Source organism: Homalodisca vitripennis, chromosome 1, assembly GCF_021130785.1.
Source record: "Homalodisca vitripennis isolate AUS2020 chromosome 1, UT_GWSS_2.1, whole genome shotgun sequence".
Classification (NCBI taxonomy): Eukaryota; Metazoa; Arthropoda; class Insecta; order Hemiptera; family Cicadellidae; genus Homalodisca; species Homalodisca vitripennis.
The window spans coordinates 101,685,004-101,708,901 of record NC_060207.1 but is presented as its reverse complement, the minus strand read 5'-3'; the positions used below and the strand labels follow the sequence as shown (position 1 = coordinate 101,708,901).

General features: G+C 34.7%; 1 protein-coding gene across 1 annotated transcript in view; it reads right to left on the bottom strand.

The window, feature by feature from the left end:
- Nucleotides 1-23,898, bottom strand: part of LOC124367919 (stromal membrane-associated protein 1-like) — a 78,514-nt gene that overhangs the window by 39,889 nt on the left and 14,727 nt on the right. The window contains exons 3-4 of the mRNA XM_046825128.1: nt 3,860-4,027; nt 1,965-2,042 (exon numbers count right to left, since the gene is read on the bottom strand). Coding sequence (XP_046681084.1) covers nt 1,965-2,042; nt 3,860-4,027 — 246 coding nt within the window. The remainder of the gene's footprint in view (nt 1-1,964; nt 2,043-3,859; nt 4,028-23,898) is intronic.

Sequence of the window (23,898 nt, the reverse complement as noted above, 5' to 3'; positions counted from 1 at the left end):
ACGAGGGCCATCCGGAAAGTAGTATCCGTTTCCGCCGCGTGAGGCGCTGACGACGCGAGTAGCCGCCGGTCAAGTTCAGATCGCCCTTCTCTGTTACAAGTTCCGTGACACTAGCATTGCCTGTGTTGTTTCTGTGGCAGTTCATAATGTTTAAAAAAATTGAAAACGCCGCCAGTTGTGAAGTGAGGGCTGCAATAAAATTTCTCAACGTAAGAAACGTTCGACCTTGTGATATTCATCGCCAATTAAAGGAAGTGTATGGAGACAATGTGATGGAAGAGTCATCTGTTCGGTGCTGGTGTCGTAATTTCAACTTGGGGAGGGGGAACACACACGACGATGAGCGTTCAGGGAGACCATCTGTCATTACAGATCAACTGCTGAGGTCAGTAGACGAATTCGTGAGGAACGATCGGCGCGTCACAATTGATGACATCTGTGAACATTTCCCTAATGTTTTTCGAACAATTGTTCATGAAATTGTCAAAGACCATCTGCATTATTCAAAAATTTGTGCAAGGTGGGTCCCTCGCATGCTTACAGATGAGCACAAAACCAAGCGTATGGCTGCTGCATTCACATTTTTGGAACGTTATTCTGATGAAGCAGACACGTTCTTGAATCGCATAGTTACTGGTGATGAAACGTGGGTTTGTTATGCTTCACCTGAGAGTAAACGACAGTCAATGGAGTGGCATCATACTCATTCACCAAAGAAACCAAAAAAATTCAAGACTGTTCTGTCCACCAGGAAACTTATGGCAACCATTTTCTGGGATCGACGTGGTGTACTGCTTATTGATTTTATGGCCCGTGGAGACACTATTAACGCTAATGCGTATTGTGAAACATTAAAGAAATTACGGCGGGCAATACAAAATCGACGGAGAGGTCTATTGTCTGATGGCGTCATTCTCCTCCATGACAATGCCAGGCCTCATGCAGCGGGGATAACACAACAACTTCTGCAGCAATTCAATTGGGAAATTTTCGACCATCCACCGTATAGCCCGGACTTGGCCCCTTCAGATTTTCATCTCTTTACAAAACTTAAAGAGTTTTTGGCGGGAAAAAGATTTGACAGCGATGAAGAACTTAAAGAAGGCGTGACTACGTATTTCAATCGGCTGGCGGCGGAGGAATATGACGCTGGAATACAAAATCTCGTCACACGTTATGACAAATGCTTAAATTTGCTTGGAGATTATGTGGAGAAGTAGTTTAAGGTATGCTCTTTTCAATAAAAATTTTTATATTTGTTAATATTTACTTCTGTGTCTTTATTTCACAAACGGGTACTACTTTCTGGATGGCCCTCGTACCAACTCCAGCGATAAATGTTCTAAAATATTAAAATATTTTTTATTTATAGAGAATCAAGCACGTAAATAGTGCTATTGTTAATGTACTTTTAACTATACATTTTTAGAGAGCTATAATACATTAAGATTTAAATTTTGTATTAGCAATGTTTTCACATGGTGTGAATCGGAAAAGTTTGAACAATAGAATTCTTTAAAGATAAAGAAAATACAGGGATGGTTCAAAGCTCATTGGACCATTAATTGTGAAGGAATGTCAATGGACAGAATAAAAGTTCAGATTATCCAGTTTTGAATTAAATATGTTTGAATTACCCAAGTTAGACTGTCTGGAAAATAAATCTACTTTAATAAATGAATCATCCTCTACCCTCCCTTAGTTACACTACTGATTCAAGAAACACTAGATCCATTATTAATTTTATTTAGATGGCTCATTGCATGATTACTACTTGTGAACAAATTTTAGAATAGGTGAGAATAAGAACAAGAAATGTCAATTTCACCATATTTTGAACATGAATTTAATTTTTCTTAGTGAACTAACAAAAGTAAGCACAACAGCTTGGATTACAATAAACTAATATAGTTACTAAATATTTCTTTGACTCACATTACCAATATCAAAGAGTTAAAACTTACTGTTGTTGAAAGCTTCGATTCACGTTTCTTCTTTTTTGCTCTTTCTGCCTCTTCGTCTAATTCTTTGTCCCAATTTACCTGAAAAATACCACAAAAAATTACAAAATATTTAAAATAATTATTGTAAATAAACAAAATATTTTACAAGTTTTTTAGTGTGCTTTACTTCCTACACAAATCTACAACTTTAGAGATCAAAAGAGCACAACACTTCTGCTACACTACTATATCCCAAAAACCAGTAACTTGGTTGATGTTCGTCTAACATAACAGAACTATTTCAGCTTGGATGTCCAGTACTCATGTTAAATCTTAACACAAAAAGATTATAGATAATTTGCAGTTTCAGGGTGTCTATTGTTGATGTATAATGGGTATCAGTGACTTTTGGCGATTCAATGAACTTTGGAACAAAAAGATTGGTAACCTTTGATGAAACTTTTAACATCCATTACAAAAGAAATGTACAAAAACCTAATGCTTTACAAAGAAATATTTGATGGCATACTTAGCTAAATTAAATAGGAAGTATATGTATAGATTAAAGAATCACTATTTTACAACAATAATTTTATTTTACTTTGTGTTAGTGTTCAATTACCCAAGAAATTTTACTTTATAACTTGTAAAAAATCAAGACAATAGTGAATTAAAAACAAAACATTATTGACAAAAGTACGATAATGATTTAATTTGTTAATCTATCTACCTTTTTTCATACACAAAGTACAGCAACACATTATAACAATTAGTATTTCGCTAACCACCAATCAGCCGTCCGCGAATATATACATCAAAACTTATGGCGCTCAATGCCATACATACAAAACTGCAAGTAAAATATTTACAAAACTAGGTTATTTATTAAGATATCTATCAACAGTTTTTCATACTAAAAATACAGCAAAATCATATTTTCACAATCTGTAATTTGCTGGGAAGAGTTGATTCAATACAAATTTTAACCTCCATTTAACCTCCCACTCAGTGTTTGAAGTCTAATGCTGTGACAGATTTGACCCCTGATGTTGAAATGATGTAAAGAGTTCGTTTTGAGCTACTCAGTGGAAGGTGAAATGGAACTGAATTGAACATTCTTACTGTAATGTAATTGTGTAATACTGATCAGCTGCCGTCCGCAAATATACACAGCAAACTCACAGTGATGCATTGTCATTCCTATAAAACTGAAGCAAAATATTTACAAAACTTGCATAACGTACTTATTAAGAAATAAATCTGCGGGTTTTCATTGCATTTGCAATCAATAATTTGTGTAATGCCAATCAGCTGTTGTTTGTGAATATATGCAGCAAACTTACGGCAATGTATGCCATTTATACAAAATTACAAATAAAATATTTACAAAATTTATATAATTTTTAGGATAGATGAGGAAGACTCGCAGTGATGCATGAACATAATTATACCAGATACTAACTGGAAGTAAAATATTATTTTCTAACCTCAGATAATTCATTGATGAGATTATCTATTTACAATTTTTCAAACAACAAAACACAACAAAAAAGGTTTTATCAATCAATGATTTGTGTTCTGCCGATCAGCTGATAATTAATGACGAGGTAAGTCTCCACGCAGATCCGTTTTTAGAGTCCTGTCAATCGTTTCCCAAATTGTTGAGAATTCAATGGATTCGAAATTTGGTTTTAACACATCACTAGTTATCATAGAAAACTAATAGTTTAAACGGAGCAATTTGGTGACTTTAAGTCACAAACTGTGACTTTTCAGTGACCCCTTATTGAAATCAACGACTTTTAGACACCCTGAGTTCTTACATGACTAATTTGTATATTATTAGAAAATACTTGAGATAAAAACAATGATATGGGAAAACAAAAACGTAAATATACTTGATCTGATAGGATTACCTTTGGGAGAGGAGGTGGCACCCACTCACGAGCAATGTACTTCTTGGCCTCATATTTAGCTCTGACGAATGCTTCCAGTGCCGTGTCTGTCTGAGGCCGACGAAAGTTGTCAGGGAGGTTGGCTTCATAGACAGCGCGTGCACGTGAGTTACCCATCTGCTGTAAACTCTGCAAAAGGTCAAATATCAAGTCACTGATGCTTCTTTTACATATGAAGGGCTAACGAAAAGAAGTCCATTTTGAGTAATTTTACAGAAGAACTTTTTTAATGTTTAATAAATCCTTAACATTGGGTAATAACTATAATAATATAATAATTCTGCATAGTAATTGTTGTTTTGCATTGGTTTAAATTAACAAAACCTTCATTATTTTATTGTTTATTCTCAAAACTCGTACTTAAAGTCAGAAGTACAAAACAGAATGGCAAAAAACAAGTTAAGTCCATGGACCTGCCCAGTTTTTTACCGAACCAGAATAAATAAAAGCCACATATAAATAGAAATTTATGTTTTTATTCAAATTAAAAAAAGATACAAGATAAACTCTACTTAGTTCCTGAAAAAATCAAAATTGATCAGAACTCTTTAAAATTAATTCCAAGTACAATGTAGAACCATATTTCTATATTTTCTAATGTAATCTTTAGAACTGAACCTGAACTAGTGATAATGAATGATGATGTGAAGGAGGGGTGGCTATACTCAGGTCAGACTTCCACTCCAAGTTCGTAGATAGCACTGCCTCTGCATCCTCAATAGACAATGATAAAAACCACTGGTTAACTTTTCTTTTAAAAATAAATGTTAATATTTAATTTAAAAACTGTTTACTGATATTTATAAAAAGCATGTGAGCTAGATAGTGTGAGCTGGTGTTTGAAAAAACATTACAGAGGTATGATTCCTGTAGATCTAGAATAACATGTGTTATAGGTGTGTTGAGTTCTTTCAAACAGATCATACACATTTTTATACATGTGAATTAAAAGAAAATTTAAAAAAAAACTGTCTTATTGTCAAAATTTTAGTTTCTTGAAATAAAATGGAAGGTGTTCAGCAGTTTCCTTTTGCCCATCACTCAATCTACAGAGCAGATCCTCCCGCAAATTACAAACTCTGTAAAGATGCTTCATCAGTTGACCATGTCATCTACTTAGACACAAAACCTGACGTCCGTTTTTTGCCAACAGACAACAGCCCCTAACATTAATGCAGGTCTAACCCCGGAAACATAAAGCTAATAAAGAAGTCTCTGCTTGTCTCCAAGACCTGCCTATTACACGTCTGCATTGCATCAAGGACCATTCCCCTCTGGCAATAACCCTTTCCACCTTTCCAGGAAGGATCCCACTATTCAGACGCCTATCAAGGATTAGACCTAAGTACTTGACTTCAGAATTTAACTCAATGGAAGAACCTTTGGGTAAGAATGGGCCAATACCCTCTATATGATATTTTCTTGTAAAGGCAACTACGACAGCCTTGCTGGGACTGACACTAAGGTTCATGCTATCATACCCATTTCCCACCATGTTCAAAGCTGCATTGGTCAGTTCTGTGACTGCTGTGTTAAATTTGCCACTCATAAAAATTACAATGGTATCTGCATGTATCTGCATACCCCCTATGTGAAGACTCACTACTATTAAAAGATGCAAGGATCATCCATAACTAGGTTCCACAGGAGGGGATAAAGGACGCCGCCCTGGGGACAACCCCTCATAGTCCTTGCACTGATGCCACCATAAGAGTGATAGTAACCACCCTATCTGTGAGCAAGGCCCATATCCAGTTACAAATCTGACCATAAATAGACTGCATTGACAGTCACCTGAATGATTGTGTTGTCAAAGCCCCTTCGATGTTCACAAAGACACCTACAGCTACTTCTTTCATTCCTAGCGCCATCTTAATCCAGCAAACCAAAGGACGGCCACTCAAAACCTCTTTTCAAATTCCCGGATTTCCTGGTCAAAAATTTCCGATTATCTAGCCTATTTTCAAACGAAATAGACAACTGTAATACTGTTATTTAACCCTTACGCCAAGTGCAACAATGACATTTTATCGCCACTAGCAGTTTTTGCAAGAAATGAAACAGTTTTTACTGTAGCTCGCTAACAAATTATTCAAATCAAATCATTTATTGTCAGGACACTACAATAGTGTATAATAACGTCAACAAGTTATAACATGTGAAACTAGTTAAAGAAGCATACTATTACTACCATTGTAAAATTCATTTACACTATATATACACTTCTTAAGCAACATGTTTTTATGGAGGTTTCAAACCTAGGCCTACATAATTTTTTATATGTTCAGGTAAAGCATTGTACAATTTGATTCCCAGATACCTAAAGCTACTTTGCGTGCTTGTGTATTTACACTTCATCAGCAACAGATCATTCCTATTTCTCGTAAAATAGTTATGGTTATCACTAAGGCTAACAAGGTCATTCAAGTTATCTTTAACATACATCAAAACACTTAATACATAAATGGATGGCAGGGTTAAAATATTAAACTTTGCAAACCAAGCTTTACAGTGATCTCTGTTAGATACACCAGCAATCAATCTAACAGCCCTTTTTTGCAGAATAAAAAGTTTTGTTGCATACTGTGTATTGCCCCATAAGGTGATTCCATAAGTGATAAAGCTATGAACATAAGCATAGTATACAAACAATAAATAATCAGTTGAAATTGTGCCCTTTAATGCCCTAATTAAGAAAACACCTTTAGCAACTCGAGAGGCTATATAGTTAATATGATCATGCCACTTGAGATTCGACTGAACATATATTCCAAGAAACTTAATACTATTTTCGCTACTTTTACTGTACAAATTAAGAGGTAGGTCTTGAACTTTTCCAATGTTTATGCAAAGTTTATTTGCAGAACACCAATCCAAGACAGTAGAATTCTTATCGCTAAGTTTATTTACACTGTCCAAGGCTGATTCAGCACTAACCAATAGCCCCAAGTCATCTGCAAAGAGATAAGTATTTACACAGCTGTCATTTAGATTTCCTGGGAGGTCATTTATATAAAGAATAAATAATGTTGGCAACAGTATTGAGCCTTGCGGCACTCCAAAGTTAACAGGTTTAGTTACTGAATATGAGCCATTTAAATATACACATTGTGACCTATTTGTCAGATAAGAGTTAAAAAAATCTAAAACTAATTGATTAAAACCATAAAATTTCAGTTTATTGACTAGAATACTATGTTCAACAGTATCAAAGGCCTTTGAAAGGTCATAACTTCTAAAATTAACAAAATTTTTTTGTTCAAGGCCATCAAAACAAGCACTTACAAGAGCCTGTACCGCTTTTATGGTACTGCGATTAGTACGGAAACCAAACTGACAGTCACTGAACAACTTATTTGACTCTAAATAAGCTACAATCTGCCCATGTACCAACTGCTCATAGACCTTCGACACAGCTGGAATAATAGAAATAGGTCTATAGTTGCAATGCTTGTCCATAGGACCTTTCTTATGAACAGGAATAACCTTACTAATCTTAAATATATCAGGATAAGTTCCACTATTAATACATTCATTAAACAAGTAAGTCAAGACCTCACAAATATGTTCGGCAGCAGCTTTTAGTACATGTGCATTGATACCAAACATGTGCTATTGCTTAGGCTAAGAATAGCTCCATAGGTTTCCTCCACCTTAACCACTTAACGGTTTAACCCGAGTATACTCGTTTACATAATTTGTGCAGTTACGGACTAACCCGAGTTATCTTGGGCCCCAGTTTAATTGTTGATACAAAATGGATTAAATCGAATAGACTCGTGCATGACCTTGTAAATGTAATTTACTGAATTGTCGTGAGACTGCAGCACCTCCCGGGTGTATTGCGTTTTGTTGATTGTCTGTCTACTGCGCAGCGCCACTGGCTCGCCTGCATCACTCTGTGACTGTGGTACGTGGCTGTGAACAACATAACCTGTTCGTGCGTCATTATAAGCGTATTTCATTTATTGGTCTCTTCTCTCGAACAGTTTTAAAATGAACAGTGACGATGATCATGTTTCTGAAAATGAACAGTTGGAAGAAAGTGGCAGTGAGAGTAGTGGTTCTGACACAGAAACAGAGAGTGACTCCGATTCAGATTCGTCTGTGGACTTGAACAATGCACGAGTGTGGACAGAAATAAGTACATCTAACTCTCCGGCAGCCCCTCCATGATTTCCTTTTACAGCTATACCAAGTATAAATGTTGGACCTTTCGATAAAGACAATGATGTGCTTGAATTCTTCGAAAACTATGTACAGAATGAACTCTGTCAGCTGATATGTAACGAAACCAACCGGTATGCAGCTGAATACGCTCAGACAAATCAAAGAGCCAAACCTTTTTCTGAGCTGTCGGTGAGTGAACTCAGAGTATTTTTAGCTCTAGTTTTTAGCTGCTAGGAGGTTTTGGTAAAACCTGAAATGGAACAATATTGGTCAAAAAATCTGTTGATAACAACTCCATTCTTTTTACAATCTATGCCTTATCGTAGATTCAAGCAAATAAAACAATATCTGCATTTTACAAATAACAATGAATACAACCCAAGAACCCACCCAAACCCTAAGTTGAATAAAATTTGGCCGGTTTTGGAGAAACTTAGGGCAATATTCAAACATAGCGTTACACCTGAAAGAGATGTCACAGTTGATGAGAGTTTATTGTTGTTCAAAGGTCATTTGTCCTGGAAACAGTTCATACCACTAAAGCGAGCTTGCTTTGGTATAAAGAGTTATATGCTATGTGAAGCAAAAAGTGGATATGTGTGTGACCTTTCAATTTACACTGGTAAGGGGCATGAGGACTGCCATGCACAGGTACCAGGAGGTATGACAGCTGCTGACTTCAAAAAACTACCAAAATCTACACAAGTAGTTTTAAACTTGTGCAATGACTTGTTGGGGAAAGGTTACTGTGTGACAACAGATAACTTTTACACTTCGCCTCAACTAGCGGACATTCTTATTAGTAATAAGACTGATACCTACGGTACAATAAAACTGTCAAGAAAAGATGTCCCTAAGCAAATGAAGAAAAAGGAGCTGAAGAAGAAAAAACTGAAAAAAGGAGATGTAGTCTTACTAAAAAGGGAAATTAAATATCCTTGCTTGGCAAGACAAGAAGATTGTTGCCCTTCTTTCCACCATTCACTCAGCAAATATGGTGAATGTGGTGAAAAGGGGCGTTACAACCAAAAGGCCTAACGTTGTGGTAGCCTATAATGACACAATGGGTGGAGTGGATCGTGTAGACCAGCACATATTCACCTACGCTTCCACTAGGAAAAGAGGAAAAAAGTACTATAAAAAAGTGTTTTTTTCATCTTATTGACCTGTGTATGTGGAACGCGTATGTTCTTTACAAAAAGTGTGAGGGCCAGCTTAGCCCCCTTATGTTCAGATTGGAAGTCATCAAAAGAACAATGGAAATCCACTTGAGTGAAGACATGAAGGCGAAATGTCATTTCCCTAAATACATTCCAGCCATGGCAGGGAAGGACCACCCGACTCGTCAGTGTGTGATTTGCAGCAGAGTGCGGGACGCACGGGGTAAGAAGATCCGCAGGGAATCCAGATACCATTGCCCAGACTGCAACGTTGCCTTATGTGTAACTCCATGTTTTCGGGTATACCATACCGTCGTTGACATATAACTTTTTCATTGCTACCTGTTATAGACTAAGTTTTGACCTTTTCATGTTTGTGAAGTAGCCGTGTCAATGATTTCATTTTTCTGCGTTTTCTCAATATATAATCCATTGTTTACCTAAATTTATTTTTTTCTCCCCGTATTGTTTTCACAAAAATAATTTATCAATTATGTATAATAGTATAAATGTTTGGTATATACATAATATAGCATACGAAATATAAATTTACTTTATATTTATATGTGTGTTAGAATTGCTTTATTTATGTGCAAGCTTTTACATTTACAGATATTGTTTTAGTATATATGTATATAAAAAGAATATATATATAAATATAATTATATATATATATATATATATATATATATATATATATATACAGGGTGATTCGGTTAGTGTTACCGGCACTTTCTGAGCTGATTGTACTATAAAAAATAAAGAAAAAAGTTCATATAAACATGGGTCCGGAAATGCTTCCTTACTGGGTTATGGCCAATTGAAGATTTCACCAAAAATTGTGTGCAGGAGGTCAAATGATGATTTGCCACGTGTTTATGAAGAGATATTTATAGGCGAATGCAACTTTTTCTAACGGATTTTTAGATGAGAAATTGAATAAAGTTCATCTCATAGCTGTATATCATTTAGTTTTTTTGTTATACTACAAAAAACAGAAATAAAATAATTTTGAAAACACTTTTTTAAGGTTTAACGGACAATTATTTTGTTAAATAGGCATTGAAGACCCACATTTTTACAAAGAAACTTGCAGAAAATTTAATTCTGAATAAAATTATGTGCCACACGGCTATTAACAGCGAAGTATTAGTTTCTGGAATTTAATTTTACAACAAACAATCTACCAAGCAAGAAATACGTATTTAGTAAATAAACACCGTAATGTAATGATATAAGGTACACAAATAATTGATTAGCATACAATTGTAAATACGATTTTAATAGATTAATGCTCAACTAAAAAACAATAATACTATTACTTTTTAGGACTATCCAAATGGTTACATCATGTACCTACATATCTTTGTCACATTAGCTTTACAGAAGGTAAATTATGTTTATATAAGTTGGTATCACAAATCAGCTGTTCAACAATACACTGCAATTTATTGAGGAATCCAAATTATTTGTTACCAATTCTGTACTAGTTTAATGAGTGCAATTTAATACAATTAATTTACTACTCGTTTGTTAGTGAAGTGTATTTTAAAGTAACTTACTATCACAATTGCAATGCCTTTGTTATTTACAACGGAAGAATATGCCGACATGGTATTTGTCTTAGGCGTTTGTGACGGAAATGCAACCGCTGCTACTGCAGAATACCGAAGACGATTTCCTAATCGCAGAGTTCCAAACCCAAAAACGATCAGTGGATCATTTCGTACCCTAAGAGTAACAGGTAAACTTCCTAGTATTAATAATTATCGGGATTGCCCTGCCCAGAATAATGTAGATATGGAAGAGGCTATAATCATGGCTACTGAACGCAGTCCTGGTGTCAGTACACGGCGTCTTTCTAGGCGATTCGCAGTGTCTCAGTCTGAAGTATGGAGAACTTTGCGCAAAAATAGCATGTTCCCTTACCATAAACAACAAGTTCAAAGTATTCAACCAACAGATCCTCCTCTTCGATTGGAATTTTGCAACTGGTTAATTAGAAACCGTCAACATCATAGAACCATTTTATTCACTGATGAAGCTCAATTTACCCGAGATGGCGTCAACAACCTTCACAATGAACACACTTGGGCAGAGGGAAATCCACATAGTACAATCGTGCGCAACTTTCAACACAGATTTAGTGTAAATGTATGGTGTGGACTCATTCATGATCGATTAATAGGACCATTCATTCTCCGAGGACATCTAAATTCCCGCATGTACCTAGAATTCCTTACAGAACAACTACCACTATTATTAGAAGATGTTCCATTAGCAGCAAGGTGCAATATTATTTATCAACATGATGGTGCCCCTGCCCACTTTTCCCATAATGTAACAATGCACTTAAACGAGCAGTTTCCCGGGCGGTGGATTGGTCGCGGTGGACCACACACTTGGCCACCAAGATCACCAGATCTAACTCCATTAGATTTCTGTATATGGGGTTGGATGAAGAACCTGGTGTACCAGGAAAAAGTAAATACACGTGAAGAGTTAATAAATCGAATTGAAGATGCTGCCGCACAAATCAAAAACAATCGTGCAGCGTTGCGGAGGATAACTCGATCAATCAGAAAGCGAGCTGCTAAGTGTATTGAAGTACAAGGACTGATTTTTGAACACCTGTTATGAAAGTGGTACGTAGTATCATAAGCTTTAGATGAAAAACAATAATTTATTTAAAACTTAATTTAAATTGCATCCTAATAAATGTTATGTGTAGGCTACTCTATGTCATTAAAATGCGGTTTTCCTTTGCTTTGGAATTTCTTGCTTGGTAGAATGTTTGTTGTAAAATTAAATTCCAGAAACTAATACTTCGCTGTTAATAGCCGTGTGGCACATAATTTTATTCAGAATTAAATTTTCTGCAAGTTTCTTTGTAAAAATGTGGGTCTTCAATGCCTATTTAACAAAATAATTGTCCGTTAAACCTTAAAAAAGTGTTTTCAAAATTATTTTATTTCTGTTTTTTGTAGTATAACAAAAAAACTAAATGAGATACAGCTATGAGATGAACTTTATTCAATTTCTCATCTAAAAATCCGTTAGAAAAAGTTGCATTCGCCTATAAATATCTCTTCATAAACACGCGGCAAATCATCATTTGACCTCCTGCACACAATTTTTGGTGAAATCTTCAATTGGCCATAACCCAGTAAGGAAGCATTTCCGGACCCATGTTTATATGAACTTTTTTCTTTATTTTTTATAGTACAATCAGCTCAGAAAGTGCCGGTAACACTAACCGAATCACCCTGTATATATATATTCAATCTATGTATACTCAAATAATGTAGAATGTAAAAGTAAAAGCTTACGAGTTGAAAGTAATTTATAGTAAAATATATTGATGTATATGAAATTATATATATAATATTCTAATATATAATTTAAACTTGGCTTTAATAATATATATTATTGATTGCTATCACAAGAATCGAGTACCCAATTATATGAGCTAAAATTACTTATGTATATATGTTTACTACCATTGCCGAGATATCTCGGGTTAATCCTTATAGGGGTTTTAAAAAATCCAAAAACACATGTTAGATGTAAAAAAAAATTTCTTTTTCTAAACAAAGTGGTTAGGCATAAAGTAATGTACTTATTTCATCAATAAAAAAAACATGACCAAAATGGAATGTTTTTCGCAAAATAACGAGACCGTCAAGTGGTTAATTTCCTTAAAACTAAAGTTAAAATTTATAGTCTCTGAGTTACAGGACTTGTCAAGATAATAAAAATAATCATAGGTACTATTACCAATGTTTTTACAAGTATCTTCCACAGAAGAGACAAAAAAATCATTAAAAGTGTCAGGTCTGAGAAAATGAGACTTGGGAACTGGCCTGCTGTTGACTTTGGCTGACTTTTTTATTATGCCCCAAGCAGCTTTGCTTTTATTTTTGGATCTATCTATTATACTATTGTTATGACAAAGTTTAGCTCTGTTTATCTCACGTTTGTACACTGCTTTGAGACTTCTATATTTTGCCATTACATCCTTCTTATCCTTAATTGTATTTTGAGTAATAAAATATAACCTATCCAGCTCAGACTTAAGTTTAACAAGACCATCATTATACCATCTAGTACATGAACTTTTAGCTTTTAATTTCAATTTTTTAATTGGAGCAGTACAATTTAAGGCCCATAAAAAAAGGTCAAGAAACATTTTAAACTTTACATTGATACTTAAATTTAGGCTATATACATCTAACCAGTTAATTTGGCTAAGATAATGCACAAAAAAGGATACCCCAGACAAGCTCAAAAGTCTAGTTAAGTGTTTTAATATGAGACCACTTCCCGTAGATCCATCAGTCCGATATCCGCAACAAAGAAGATGATGTTGTGATCAGAAGCAGGATTATGGAGCACAGACGATTGTCCTCTATCAGGATGTAGGGAAGTTAGTAGGTTATCAATGCAGCTACCCGCAGTTCCACAAGAGTTGGTATTTGACCTCGTGATAAAGTCATTTATTCATCATTCAACAATTTACAAAATTGTAATAGATTTTGTCAGAACAGTACATACAGTTATCACTTAGGCCTATTTAACCTATGTTAAAATTACATAAAAGGTACTCATTTAAATTATAAAATGGGTTTTTGAGTAACAAGCGTCTTAAATTGGTAACAAATTTTGCAAATGGCATTCCCCTTAATGACACAGGTAACTTATTAAAAATTGTAATGCCAAGTGAAGAGTGATAGCTCGCAGTTTTGGTAAGCCTACATCGAACCAGATCAAGTTTATCCACATTCCTAGTCTCATATTGGTGTATATCACCTCTTGATCTATACGAAACAATATTTTTCTTTACTAAAACTAAAACTTCAAATATGTACAAATTAATTACTGCAAGGATATCAGTTTCAACAAAAAGAGGTTTACAATGGGCTAGAGATTCAGAATAAGTTAGTATTCTCAGAGCTCTCTTCTGTAACACCAAAACTTTTTCCTACCAGTTCCATTTCCCCAGATAACAAGGCCATATCTAATAATGCTCTCAAAATAAGCAAAATATGCCATTTTCAGGTGACATGTTTTCTTAAATTAACTAATAAATATATTACTCTGCTTAATTTTTTATTCACATACAACATCAATATGTACATTCCAACTTAGCCTAGAATCAATATGCAATCCGAGCAAGACCACAGAAGTATCACAGCCCTCAGGAATATTATTTACAAATTTAAGGGTAACATGTAAGTGCTTGGTTTTGTCAGAATTTAAAAAGAAACCATTGGCATCAAACCAGGAGGTTGCCTGTGTCAATGAATTATTGACAGATGTAGCTAAGGGTGTTATGTCATTTGAGTTATTACGACTTAACAAAGTAGTATCATCAGCATACATAGTAATGTGACAGGGAATATTACTACTTAGATCATTAATCATTACCAAAAAAAGTACAGGCCCCAATACAGAGCCCTGAGGTACGCCAGCTGTTACATAAGCAGTATGAGAGGATTTATCACCTATATGTACAATTTGTCTACGATTTTCTAAGTATGATTTGAATATAGCTAGTTCTTTACCATGAAATCCATAGTACTCTAATTTCTTCAACAATATATCATGCCTTACCACATCAAAAGCTTTGGTCAGGTCACAAAGCGTGACTTGAGCATCACAAGCATCTTCCAAAGTTAGTAATAAATGGCCTACTAAGGTATCAACAGCTTGAGTAGTAGATCTGCCAGTTCGAAAACCATATTGATCATTACAGAAAATATTATTAGTTTCAAAATATTTACATACCTGTTTTTTTAGTACTTTCTCAAATATTTTTCCTATAACAGGGATACAAGATATAGGCCTATAGCTATTTGGCAGATGGTGCTCTCCTTTCTTATATACAGGAACAACTCTTGAGATTTTAAGACAATCAGGAAATATCCCTTCTTCTATACAACGATTTATACAATAAGACAGAGGATAAGCTATAAATTCACTCAATTTTTTAATTAAATCACTAGATAGGCCATACACATCCTTCGATGAGGATTTATTCAATGATAATATTAACCCATGCACATCTTCAGTTGACACAGGAGAGAACTCACAGCGGGCACTTAGGCCTAAGCTGCCGGCATTTTCTAAATAGGCAAGAGAACTATTCACTGACGCACTTACTTTGGCACTTATTTCTTAGACCGAAGAGATGAAGAAGCTGTTGAAGTCATCAGGGGAGATGTCAGGAGCTTTCCCGCAGCTAGTAGTCCTCTTCTGGGCTTTATTAATAACAGTCCATGCAGCCTTGCACTTATTCGTTGACCCTTCAATAAAGTTCTCATTACTATGTTTCTTTGCTTCCCTTAAAGCACATCTGTATTGTCTCTTCATTAATTGCAGCTGATTGAAAATGGCATTATTTCCAGTTAGGTCAGATATATTTCTGTAAGCAAGTATGCGGTTCTTCATAACTTCTAACTGAGGTGTATACCATGACTTATCTTTACTTGATTGAGCTCTACCATTTTTACTGCCTTGTATGAGTGGAAAACAAGTTTCAAATATATTTAAAATATGAGACAAAAACATTTCAATTAAGTCTTCAGCAGGTACATAGGAATAAAGAAAGTCCCAATTCACAGAAGAGATTAAGGTTTTAAAGTTAAGAATTTTCAGAGGAGTGATTGCCCTGAAAGACACAGGGAGACAGTCAACAGCTTTACGAGCAGAATTACCTTTGCTGTGCCAAAAAGAAAAAATGCAAAGGTGCAGAGCATCATGGTCAGAAACTTCTGGCTTGAAAACATTTATGTTGTACTCATGAGGTAGGTAGTCAGTTATAATGTTGTCAAGGCAGGCCTTTCCTCTTGTAGGCTTATTATTAATGCAGTAAAGATTAAACCGTCTTAACAGGTTTAAAAAGCTAGTAACTGATACTTTCTTTGTTAAAATATCAAACTCAGAGTTAAAGTCACCACATAGAATTAGTTTGCATTTAAGCCGTACCAGGTATATGAGCATCAATAAAAGCTGTTGTAGAAACAAGTCTGTATTTCCGTACGGTGATCTATAAAGAGACACAATAATTGTGCTTGAGCCTAATAACTTGATACCAGTTGCTTCAAAACTTAGTTCAATACAAAATTGGTGTAGATCGATAGGTTCATAGTCAATCTTGTTGTGCAGCATGATCATGACACCACCTCTAATCCGATTCTCTCGACAAAAACAATTACCCAGAGTGAAGTCTTCGGGTATATAAAACTTTACTTCATGATGCCTTAACCAATGTTCACTCAGACACAACACGTCAAATTGATAATTGCTTAATAAAATTTCTAGGTCTTCAATTTTGTGTTCCAAACCTTGAATATTAAGGTAGAACAAATTACAGTTAGGCCTATTCTGGTTGGACACCGGTACTAGGTTGGCAATATCTCTCCTATAGTCACTCAGAGAAACCTCCAGAGAATCAACCTTATATGCAGGATAACAATTATCTATAGTGGTATGGCTGGGTGTAAGCCCTTGGTTAGGTAGCTTCTCACGATCTTCAAAACAATGTAATTCTTCACTTACTAGGCCTACAGTTTTATTAACCAAAACTGGCTTTGTCAAAGTACTATTCGGCTTTACTGTATTATAGTTGCGTCTTGACCCTGTCCCAAAAAAGAATTCTTAGGTACAGAACTGTGATCCCTACGAGGATATATAAAGCGACTAATGTAGACACCTACAGGCCAGAAATCAGCATCAAAAACTTTGGACCACAAGGATAGGGGAACCCCAACTTTAAAAGAACTATACCCTGGATACCTATTCTTCAATTTGGTAATTTCATAATTACCTGTCACAATGTCATTCATGTAATCACTCACTGCTTCACATTCAACATTTTCTGAAAATCTGGAGACAAAAATGTGTCTATTTTTTCCACAACAGTTAAGTTCTTATTATTTACAGATGAACGACCTGTCAAAAAACTAGATTTGTTCTTAGTAGCCTTAGGATATAGAACTTTGCGTCTCTTGTGCTTAACCTCAACAAACTCTTCATTATTGATGTTTGTATTATGCATTTTAGTGACCACCTGGTTCAAAGTCCATCGTTTCACAATGATTAGGGGAAACAGAATTCCCTTGCACAGAGTAGGGCACTTGGTTTCTGTTATGCAGCCCATTCTTTTCTTGGTTAACTGCCTTTTTAATATCTGTGTCTTTCATAGCCAACATTTTATTACTTGAATGAGAGTTTAGTGACGAAATTAAAATGCTTCTGCTGGCACCAGCAGAAATGTCAGAATTATCTACTGTTGACAAACTAGGCCTATGCTTTCCATCCATAACAACCTTAGTTTTTGTTACCTGAGCATTTCTCGTCTTAGAAGACACATTTTTATTTATAGTAGGAGATTTTAAAATGCTAGAATAAGACACTTTGCCATTGTCATGAGTTAAAATACCACCTATAACCTCAGAATGATCGTTCAGAATTGAGGTTAGTTTAGTATTCTCAACTTGTACTATACTTAACTGATCACGAATCTCACAAAGATTTTGAGTTAAATCAAAGATTTGATCGGTTAAAATTTTTATATGCACAACACAATCACAGGGCGAATTTATATCTGCGTTATGAGCTACAGTTACGGGTGGTGTATTCACTATGCATACACTCTGTTCCTCCTGCAGCGGCTTCTTGCAGTCGTCACAAACAAAATTGGACTTTTCACCTTTAGAATACGAATATTCTTTTTTAGATTTCCCTACACACTCAAAATGAACCCACTTCATGCACTTTCCCTCACACATTAATCCACCAGTAGTATTAGTAACCTTTTTAGGACACACTCCACAGACTGGATTTTTACTTGCAGGCACCATTTTTAATGATCTGGAAGTTCTTGGAGATCTTGGATATCCGACACAGTCACATTCAATCCAAAACTATCAATTAGGTTTAATAGTTCATGGGTCTCTTCATTGTCTGCCATAAAGTTTACATTGAAGTCCCCAACTACAATAATGTTCATTTTGATGCAGTATAAAAAAGCAAAAACATCATGCAACTTTTCATAAAAAGAGGCTAGACTACCTGCAGGAGATCTATAAACCGAAACAACAACCGTCTTTAACACAGGGAGCACAACAGCTGCCAACTCACAAGTCATCTCCTCCGAGTAGCCAAGAACTTGGTCCAAGATGGAGAACTCAATACCTTGCTTGACACAAATAAGCACTCCACCGTGCAAGTGATGTTCCCTTGTAAAATAGCTTGCAACACTATACTCTGGAATTACCAAATGCTGGACCTCAGAGGAAGCTAACCAATGCTCCGCAATGCAGAAGACATCAGAATTAAGTTGGTTATTCAATAATTCAATGCTACAGAGTTTATTGGTTAAACTACAAATATTCCAAAAAAGTCAATTTAAAATTATAATTACACCCAATTATTGTATTTACATCACAGGATGTAACTTTGAGGTTAGGCCTATCAACACAAAGTTTAGTTACTATTGAATTGTTATTAGGCTTTTGCTCCAGAACATCACCTAAAAGTGAAAGATCTATTTTATTGTATTTGCCCCTTGACTGGGATCCAAAAAAGAAGGTACTGAAGCACTTTTACGTGGGTACCTAAATCGACTCACATATGTTCCCATTGGCCAAAAGTCTGGGTCATAAACCTTGTCCCAGAGTGTCAGAGGAATCCCGATTTTAAAAGAACTGTAGCCAGGGTACCTGGTTTTTAATTTTGTTACTTCAAAACTACCACCATCAGAACAGTCTTTCAAGTATTGCCTTAGACCCTCACACTCCATATCTTCAGAAAGTCTTGATACGAAAATATGTCTGTTTTTTTCAACAATTTTTAATTTATCACTGTTAACAGTAGCACTACCAGTCAAAAACATACATCTTTTACCTGTCCTAGGCCTACTCTGTCCCGGCATTTTACGTTTTTTGTAATTAACCTCTACAAATAGGTTATTTGTATTATCCCTTCTTGGCTCAGACGATTCGTTTTCAGGCTCCCTTGCATCATAATCAGATGGTTCCTTAACACCACAGACCGCCGAAACCGAACTCAATGCTGTAGAATTAACCGATACTGGGTTGAGCATGTAGCCCAGCCTGCCACTCTCCGGATTCACAGCCAGTGCCAACCACTGCCGACTTGATAAACTTGTGTTTGGCATTTCCAGAAGTTATTATACTTACTGGAGCAGGTGGTAGCATTGAATTATATTCTCTGATTTTCCTAGCAGACAAGAAATCAGGTTTATTCACTGCCATAGTCAAGTTTTGTTCACCAACTGCACCATCAATTTTAATATTACTGTCCTCATTAAACTTATTTATCACAGTAAAAGAATTTAAATTATCAGCGCTAGACCTTAAAACACTAGCATAAGTTAAATGGTTAGAATTATTTATTAAAATGTTACCAATGGCCTCGGTATGACTGTTCAAGATAGAAACAAGTTTAGCATTTTCAGCCCTAGTTTTACCTAACAGATTACTAAGTTCACGTTGATTCTTAGTTAGATCAAATATCTGATCTGTCAATATTTTGATGTGATCAAAACATTCACAATTCACGTGAAAGTTTTCAGAAACAGTTTCCGAAATAAGGTTACTCACTGCACTGTTACGTTGCTCCAGTAGTTGTTCACAGTTACTACACACAAAATTCGGCTTTTCGCCTTTTGAGAAGGAGTATTCACTTTTTGATTTTCCACCGCATTCAAAATGGAACCATTTCGCACAGTTTCCCTCACACTTAATACCCCCAGAGCTATTTGTAACTCTTTTAGGGCAAGCTCCACAGACTGGATTTTTACTCACCGGCGCCATATTACCAGTGACATTTCCGGACATATGTTTATATGAACTTTTTTCATTATTTTGATGAGAGGAAACCACCTGAGAAGTTTGTTGGGTTACTTGTGAGACACCCAACAAAGCTTATAAAACACTATTACTAATAAATGCCCACTTTTAGCTTAAGGGCAAGACGTTTCTGATTTTGATCAATCACATTTTCACACACTAGCAGATAAAAGTGATGAACAATGTGTAAAATTTCCACATAACTTTAGGCCAATATTATACAATCATCATTTTATTTTAATTCAAATGTCTTGAAAATCTTTTCAAACCAACCAACTGTATCACCCAGCAGCCAGTAGCATTTATTACATCTATCTTTTATAGTTGAGGTCAAAAACAACCAACCTATCATGTCCCAGAAAAGCTCACCATTCACTTTCAAAAAGGGATCTTTGAATTGATGATCAACAAGGCAAAAGATCTTTGGCTGGATCACAAGTTTATTATGGAGTTTAGGCGTGTTGATTTGAATAAAGAGGGCACTCTAAAAGAGATCCCTCAAAAACAAACCTAGCAATAATTTTTTCCTAGTTATTTCGATTTTAAAAAACCTGGATTTCGAAGAAAAAAACCGATAAATGTGAAGACTTGTGAGATTCAAAAACTGACATTTGCGAACGGCAATAGGACTGGGATCATGTGAATGCCAGCTGCTATCTATGGCACAAGCGCCATATTGTATCCGGCCATTTTTGTTGTTGTTTACAAGAAAGTGTGTTGTTGTTTCAAGACTATATAATTTTTATAGTAATTTAACAGCTTGATCATTTGGTTAAACAAGAAAAAACTAACTTCTACAAACCCTATTTTTATTCCAACAGTAAACTATAGAAGACTGAAGCCTAAGAATATTGTTGATGTGAGACAGCTGCCAGAGGCTCATTTCAGAAGTAATTGCAATATGAACTCTACTTTGATAAAGACATTTTTGAAACAGACATACAAAATATGGAGGAAAATTAAAAGAATAACAACTTGGGTGAACCTCCATGAGGAAAAAATTGAAAGTTTTCTGCAGTAAAGCCATTATGTTATAAAGGAATATCTCAAATTAAATCTTCCAGCCATTCTGAAATTTAAAATAATAAAGTGAAAAATCAGAATGGCGGCTATTTGGGTAATTAGTGAGTGTTCGAAAGTTTTAATATGATATTTTGTGGCATATCTTTAGTCCAAGAATAATACCTGAAAATATTAGTAGAGAATTCTGGGACACACCCTGTACATACACAGGACTTCAAATGAAATCACAAAAATTTTATATTACAACACAGTACAAAATAATTTTGAATTAAAAAACCAATTGCTGCTGCTGGATAAACAGTATCAGTCTAATATTCAACAGTCTACGTTCAATATTCCAACAACCAGTTTGATTGCACATCTTGAACCTGTCGGTAAAGTTCGCAACAAATTCAAGTTTGTACCTTTTTTATAAAACTTCATTAGCATAAAAACTTATTTAAATAAAATTATTACTTTTGTGAATTATAAACATTTTAATTTTCTTATGTTTAAATTAAAAGAAACCTAAATGCTGCAATAGGTAATGATATGATTACCACAGTTTGACAATGGAATGTTATAATCAACTAAAATAAGACAATTGATAGTTGTTGCTCAAAACTGTGATGTCACATGACAGTGGTCAGTGGATATTGTTTAGAATTCAGTTTTTTTATTAAGTGCATTATCTCTCTTATTATCAACCGATTCTCTTAAACTTGGTATCCTTGGATTTGTAATTAAATTGTGTTACTAAAATGTAATAAATAATGCTTTTGTATCTTATATAATGTTTAAGATCTTTTAAATATTTTAGGAAGCTAAAATTTTAAAAATTGCTTTTAAAACAATGAATTTTTTTAATTAGGCCTTTTAGGTTATAAAGGTATATACCAAATTTCAACCTATTACAAGCCGTTCTGAAAATTTAAAAATGTTAAGTTATAAAAAACCAAAATGGTGGCTATTTGGGTAATTATTGAGTTTTCGGCAGTTTTTATATAATATATTGGTTTGTGTTTGGTCCAAGAATTATACCTGAAAATATTGGTAGAGTTCTGGGACATCATTTACATGCACGCACGTGCCCCCCCCCCCCCACACACACACACGGAGAGACTGTTTTGTAATAATATGTACCTTACCACCTATTTTGGTTATGACTCACTTTTGTTAAATAATAACTGAAGGCATTACATAATCATCTAGTTTGTTCTAAGCAACCTTGTTTTGTCTGCATGCCATATAGAAGGCTAAAGTGATAGCATTATGCAAGAGTGTCAGATAATGAATAGTCCTAAATAGAACTGACAGTACAATAATTCCATTAGTGGTTTTGTCATATTGTAGAAGTTTGTTTTTGTATAAATTACTTTAGTAATTGACTTTAAAAAAATTACAATGTGTATTGTAAATTAGCCATTTTTTTTTATTGTTATCTCTTGCCTTCAACCATGTCCACAAACTATCTTATACCTGTAAATAACACAAGGTATATATACTGTATATATATATGCCAAAAATTTAGGTTATTGTTCTATGGACCAAGAGGAGATAAATAAAAACTAAATGCAACCAATGGTCCTTTTTTGGTTTGTTGTCTGTCTGTCTGTATGTGATTTTTAGTTTTTAATTTATATACCAGATACCAGTAAAGATATATAAGTCAAATTTGGTATAATTATTTTTCAATAGAGAGAAATTAATATTACATTATCACATTACGTTTCAAGATGGCAGTCAGTTGAAGTTTTTAAATTTTAATACTGTAGAAACCCATTACATTATTAATGTTTTTAAAGAATAATAGCAGTTGTTACATCTAACTGCACACATTTGGCACCTAAAACTTAAAAATCGGTCAACGAATAATGTTGATGTAAATTTTTAAATGGTGTAATGCATGGCATAAGTTTTAATTATTTGCAGTGTCATTAACCGTGCATTACAATTGTTAATATATATCACCCTTTAGGGTAACCCCGCACTTCTGACGAAAAAAAAAGAAAAATATCCTTCGAGATAGTATTCAAACTGAAGCTCAGATCACGTTAGCACTTGGAAAGGTTATTTTTAAAGTTGGTAGTACTAGTAACATATGTATGATAAAACTAATCTAAACTTACTTATATCGTAAAATAACAAGAAGTAGATAGGGACAGCGTGACCTACTTCTTACTGACATTGCTCCCTTTTGGGAGGCAGAAAAAAAGAATTAATAGTCATAAGGACATGTAATTTTCACAATAAGTCAAATAAAGTCTGTTTTTTCTAATAATGTAGATTTTTATGTCTCCGGTAAGAAAAAATGCTCCAAAATAAGTGGCCTCTAGATAATACCAAAGTACCCAATCTTGTTCCACTTTCATTTCAGGAGCTTATTTTCCAGAGACAAACTGTTCTGGTATACACTACATGCTTTGCCTTCTTGTAAATCTTTTCTTTCCACTGGAAACTCTAATCTTCCTTTTTCCCTCTTATTCAAGATGTTTTCACAACAGGATACAAGTAAAACTCCCGATGTGGCTAACATCTGCTGGATACAACGTTGTTCAGTACACAAAGACTTGCTTTGATTCACTTTGAAGAACTAATTAGAGTTGCCAATTTGGATTTTATTCCAAACAAAATATACCACAAAACAGATTGCAGTTTGCATAGTTATTCTGCTAAAAGCTCATTCTCGGAAAAGTTGTCAGTTACATCATTGTTCTAGAATCCATTCATGTGAACTGAGATATGCATGTAGCTGCAATAGTTCTAAAATGTTTCATTTGTCCATGCTATA